General features: G+C 50.3%; 1 protein-coding gene across 1 annotated transcript in view; it reads left to right on the top strand.

The window, feature by feature from the left end:
• The first annotated feature begins 722 nt into the window (after window positions 1–722).
• GOLGA5 (golgin A5) overlaps window positions 723–5,162 on the top strand; it is a 43,819-nt gene continuing 39,379 nt past the window's right edge. Inside the window, exons 1-2 of the mRNA XM_019518639.1 lie at window positions 723–873; window positions 1,501–2,105. Coding sequence (XP_019374184.1) covers window positions 1,547–2,105 — 559 coding nt within the window. The 5' untranslated portion in view covers window positions 723–873; window positions 1,501–1,546. The remainder of the gene's footprint in view (window positions 874–1,500; window positions 2,106–5,162) is intronic.

The raw sequence follows: 5,162 nt of genomic DNA, 5'->3' as shown, positions 1-5,162 counted from the left end.
GCTCATAATCCCATCCTAATCTGGCCTTTCTTTAGGGCTCTGTACTTGATGTGAGGTATTATTTTACACATTAATTAGTACATACGCGTAACTAATGAAATTCTGTCTGTTTAGGATGTGTAATTCATTGATAACAAGTTTTTATTGGGTCTAGATCAGCTTTGAAAAAGGAACTGGGAATAAGGAATCCAGGGAACCGGAAATAAGAAACCAACTTCAGCCTCATCCTGGGGAAGGAGGTGCAAAAGCGGCGGCGCGGGAGAGCAGCGCAGCAGCCTCCGACTGGCCCCATCCCCGTGCGCGGAGTTATGAGGTCCCCCAGCGGCCGTCCGCTGCTCTGCACCGGGGCCCCCGCCCGCGGGACCTGGACAAACCCGGTGGGGGGGCGAGGCCCGGTAAGGCACAGCGCGATGCGCACGCGCGGGGGCGGGGCCAACGGCCGGCTAGATCCCCGCTCGCAGCTGTTGGTTGTTTACATCACAGGCTGCACAAGCCGGCGCTGCCCCGCCCCCTCCCCAGGCCCCGCCCCTGCTCTGGGTGTGGCGTCGTGGGGAGGGGCATGGGCTGACTGCCTCACCAGCCCTTTCCCTCTTGGTCTCTGAGCACGAGGGGGCGGGGCCTTCACTCTAGCCCCCTCCGGCAGGGCCTGGCACTGCCTCCCGAGTGGATTCTAACGCGCGTGCGCGCGGGGGCGGGCCGAGGCCAATGCTAGTACCTCCGGGTTCTTCCTCCCGGCTCTGCCCTTCCCCCGGCCCAGCCCGGCGGCCACGTCTCCCGGAAGATGGAGCCGAGGGGCCGCGTCCGGCCTGAGCCCTCCGCGTAGCCGCCGCGGGCCCTCGTCTCGGGTCGGAGCTGCAGGGCTCGGGGGAGGAGGTGAGGCGCCGGGGCCGGAGGCAGCCGGCTAGGGGCCGCTGCAGACGAGGCCGGGCCGGCCGGGGGGTGTCGGGCCGGGCACGGTGGTGCCTCGGGCGGGGTGGCCGAGCTGTGCCGCATGCGCAGGGGTCGCTCTGCCCCGCTCCTCCACGATGCCGGGGCCCGGCGGCTGGGCAGCTGCTCCTGTCCCTGCGAGGGAGGGCCTGGCCGTGAGGCTGGAGCCGCTGTCGGACTCGCAGCCGGTCTGCAGTGCCCGAGCCGGCCCCTGCGTGCTGGCCCTGCGCCTGTTTGGGTCCAGTGCTAGCCCTTCCTCATGCACCACAGCCAGCGTAGGGCTGGACCAGCCTCGCGTGGCGCATGTGCGCAGGATGCGCTGTGCCCCAGCGGACTGGCTGTGGCGAGGCCCACTTTGGACCAGGTGCTGCCCATCTGGCCCAGCCCATGCGCACTGACTCCACGTGCTGCAGGCCAGATTGTAGAGCTCCAGAGGCTGGATCTGGCTCTTGGGCTGTATGTTTGACGCCCCTGTCAGTACGTTTGACTAACACATAGTATACCGCGGAGATGAGCTTGATCCAATGATCTGTGTTTGCATTGTAATAACTGTGTTTTGTGTTTTTCTTGCAGCTCATGGTTTTGGAGTTTCAGTGTTGTCAATCAGTAGGCATCCATTATGTCTTGGCTTGTCGATCTTGCTGGCAGGGCAGAGGATCTTCTTAACAGAGTCGATCAAGGGGCTGCAACAGCTCTGAGTAAAAAAGAGACTGCAGGCAGTGCAATTTATAGTACTAAGAACTTGGGATCTGCCAGTGAATATCCTGAATCACAGCAGCAAACCAGAGAATTGAAGCATCAGACTTCATCCAAAGCAGCCTATATTTCTTCAGCCGCTGATAACATTAAACAGCAGAAGGCTACGATCCTAGCAGGAACGGCAAATGTCAAAGCAGCATCCAGGACCTCTTTGGAGGCCTCTCCTCCAACAGAAAGTGTTTCCACACCCAGACCTTCCTCACAATTTGTGAGAAGGAAAAAGTCTGAACCTGACGATGAGCTCTTGTTTGATTTTCTCAATAGTTCTGAGAAAGAACCGAATGGAAGGATGGAGTCTAAAAAGGAGAAGAGTAAAGCTCTAACAAATCACTCTCGGACTTCAAGCATTGGTTCTGTGTCTGCTAGTGCACAGAGTGTGAAAATGACTGAAGACAACTCCAGCAGGAGTCAAGGCCATGGTAGCTAAATAGAACTCTACATACCTATTAAAAATAAGGGTATTTACGATTGTTGTGGGTAGTGTAACAAACTTACTGGCTCTTAATGCAATAGGCACATTTGGTACGTAAGAGGTCTGATGTAAAAGTACGGCTGTCCAACTGGCGGCCCAGCCTGTGGGTTCAATTGTTCTTGCTCAGCTGCCAGTAGCCCTGTCACCCTGGATTCAAGAGCAGCCAGAGTCTTCCAGGCTCCTCCTCTTACTTTTGATATCTGCCCATGCCCCAGGGGTTGGGGCAGTGCAGCTGAGGAAACTGAGGGTGGGTCTGTGCAAGTGCGTGGTGGTGTGGTGCATCCGTAGGTGGCGGGGAGCAGGCATGGTGTGTTGGGGGTTGCAGGGAGGGCCTGCACAGTACAGCTGAGAGTGGGAGGGCATCTGTGTGGTATGCTGCCCAAGAGGCCCTCTTTCATGCTGGTAGTGTGTGGCTGATGGGGCATTTGGCTCCCAGCCACTTAGAAGTTGGACACCCCTGATCTAAAAAAATAATCTGGCTGGGAGTCAAGAATCTGAGCTCTAACAGTTCTACTGATTTGCCATGTGGCATCAGTCACATCAGTATCTTGCCTTCATTTCTCCTTGTGTAAAATGAAATTAATGTCAGTTCTGTCTCCCAAGAGTGCTGGTAGAGTTCTTTGATATTTGTTCAGTGCTTCAAACATGTAAAGCATTCAAAAGCAAGAATTTAATTCAACTATGTTTAAATCGGTGAATAGGTTTAGCAGTCGTGATGAAGGGGAGTATTTTTCAAAAGTGGAATATGTCTATACTCCAAATCTAGGACTCCATAATTTTGGCAAAGTGAAGTATATTGATTCTGAATAGATGATAAACAGCACCTTAATGTGTAATACCGGCACAATGTGCATGTTCTGCTTAGTAAAGTATCTTTAGTTTGCTAATTGTTTCTTTTAGCTGGATTTGTTTGTTAGTGCATCTGACGAAAAAGAAGCCACATTGGTTTTAAATAAATGATTTTGAAAGTAATAGCTGTATGATTGGTTAGCTATGTAGATATGGCTTTGTAATTGCATCTTCCCATGTAACTTTCATTGGGAAGAATTCTATAATGGAGATGGACTCTTTGCACAGATTCATAATTAATTGACAAAAGTAAATCTTTAGCGTGTGATAGCAAGTATATGGCCATGAAATGTACTGGCAGATACATAACCAGGGGACTGGCTAATGCTTTGTCCGTTAACTTGAAATGAGTTGGCATGAAACAAAAGATGAGGGTTAGCTCTCTGATAATGTGGTAGCCATATGAATTAATTAGGAAGAAAATGGCATACTATAGAACTGTTTAAGAAGCATTGAACAGATCTTGCTGCCATTCTGTTGCTGTTGTGTTGCTTGGCGTGTTATTATTCAGAATTAATGGCCTGCCCATCTCCTAGGCAGTGTGTGACAAGGACTGTCACAGTGCACTAAGGTGTGCCTGCTCCTTTAAGGGCAGAAACTACCTAGAGAGAGGGCCCTAGGAGCTAGGCAGAACCCCCACAGGTGCAGGTTGCTGTGGCACCGGGCTAATGAGGGAATTAGCCTGCTCCTGCATCCCGTCAGCTGACTGAAAGAAGGCAGGGGCCTGGGCACATATAAGCCCCAGGGCTCGGACTGGAGGCTGTTAGTTCTCCTGTAGCTGCTAGGGGAAGGACCTGCTGCAGAGAAGAACTGCCCAGGGATGCTGTGGCCACCTGATATGCTGCTTACAGGACTAATAGGACTCTAGGACCTCATCAGATACCCTGGACTGCGAGGCACTTAATACTTGGGGAGAAGTTTGCCTCTTTTAAAAAAAAGAGATGGAGTGCACCATGCACTGTTTCTATTATGTTATAGCCCAGGGGCTCATATTTTGGTTGCTGTTTGTACTGTGGTGGACTAGACTGAGGCTTTTGGGGAGGAGGGGGCCTCATTGGGGCACACTGTGGTGTAGACCCCAGTGCCAGAGAGGGTGCAGAGACAGGGACCAAGGGCCCAGTGAAGACAGGAGGCCTAGTTAGTCTGAGGCCTCATTAAAATAGGGACAACATTTAAATACTACCTGCAAGACATGGGGCATGGTAAAGGGGAGGTGTTGGAGCCACACATCTAGCCCATAAGGCTTAGGGTGTCCTGTGAGTTGCCTACTGAGTGTGGGACCCAGTAAGGGGTCCCACAACCCATAGGGTTTACAGGAATGTGTCAGGACTGTGATGAGCTGCAGCTCCACGGCAGCCTCTTGATTCATCATTTAAACCAGCAAGACATGGCAGGTGAGATTAATAGGTGCCCATAGGGTGGAGGTGGCATGGTCACGTTACTCTGGGGACATTACAGGGGAGGCCGTATCATGACAAGGATTCTTGCAGTGATAAGGAGGAAGGTGGAACAGGTTTGCTAGTGAGCACAAGGTAAAGTAAACAGCATGATTACAGTTTAAAATACAATCTTGGCCCTTCTTTTTGTATCAACTGCCATCTGTATTCTCTGGTTTTCATCCAGTTATCCATTTTAGAGCCATGGAATTCAAAGTCAAGTTAACATTTATGAAAGAGCTGTTTCTGTTTTTTCACACTCCCTGTCTGCCATGCTTTTTCATATTACCAGCAGTGAAACCTTAACTTAAAGCACTAATATATCTGCTTATTGGAGTTGAGAATGTTAGGTAGGTTTTAAGTAATTCCATAGTCAGAATCCCAGTGCTTTAGTTCTGCCTCTACTTCTGCCTTTTTCTCCTAAGAAATCCCTTTTCAGAATACAGCTGTCTGTTCACATACACTTTTATAAGTTGGAATTTTATAAAGAGATTGTAGAATCTCCTTGGGATAATTCAAGGCATTCGTAGGGAATTGTGCCTTCTAGAAGCATGACATTTAGAAGGAATTTTTTTAATGTGTAATAGAACCCTGCAGAAGTATGGGAGGTAAGTATAAACAAAGAATCATCTTACAGCCTCCTACATCACTGTATATAATTACTATAATTTCCAGTGTTTTTATAGTAAATACATTTTATATGGCAAAACAATCATCCT

Source organism: Gavialis gangeticus, unplaced genomic scaffold (assembly GCF_001723915.1).
Source record: "Gavialis gangeticus isolate Ggan-Ray unplaced genomic scaffold, GavGan_comp1, whole genome shotgun sequence".
Lineage (NCBI taxonomy): Eukaryota > Metazoa > Chordata > Crocodylia > Gavialidae > Gavialis > Gavialis gangeticus.
Note: the sequence above shows the minus strand (reverse complement) of the source record. Positions and strands in the feature narration are given on the sequence as shown.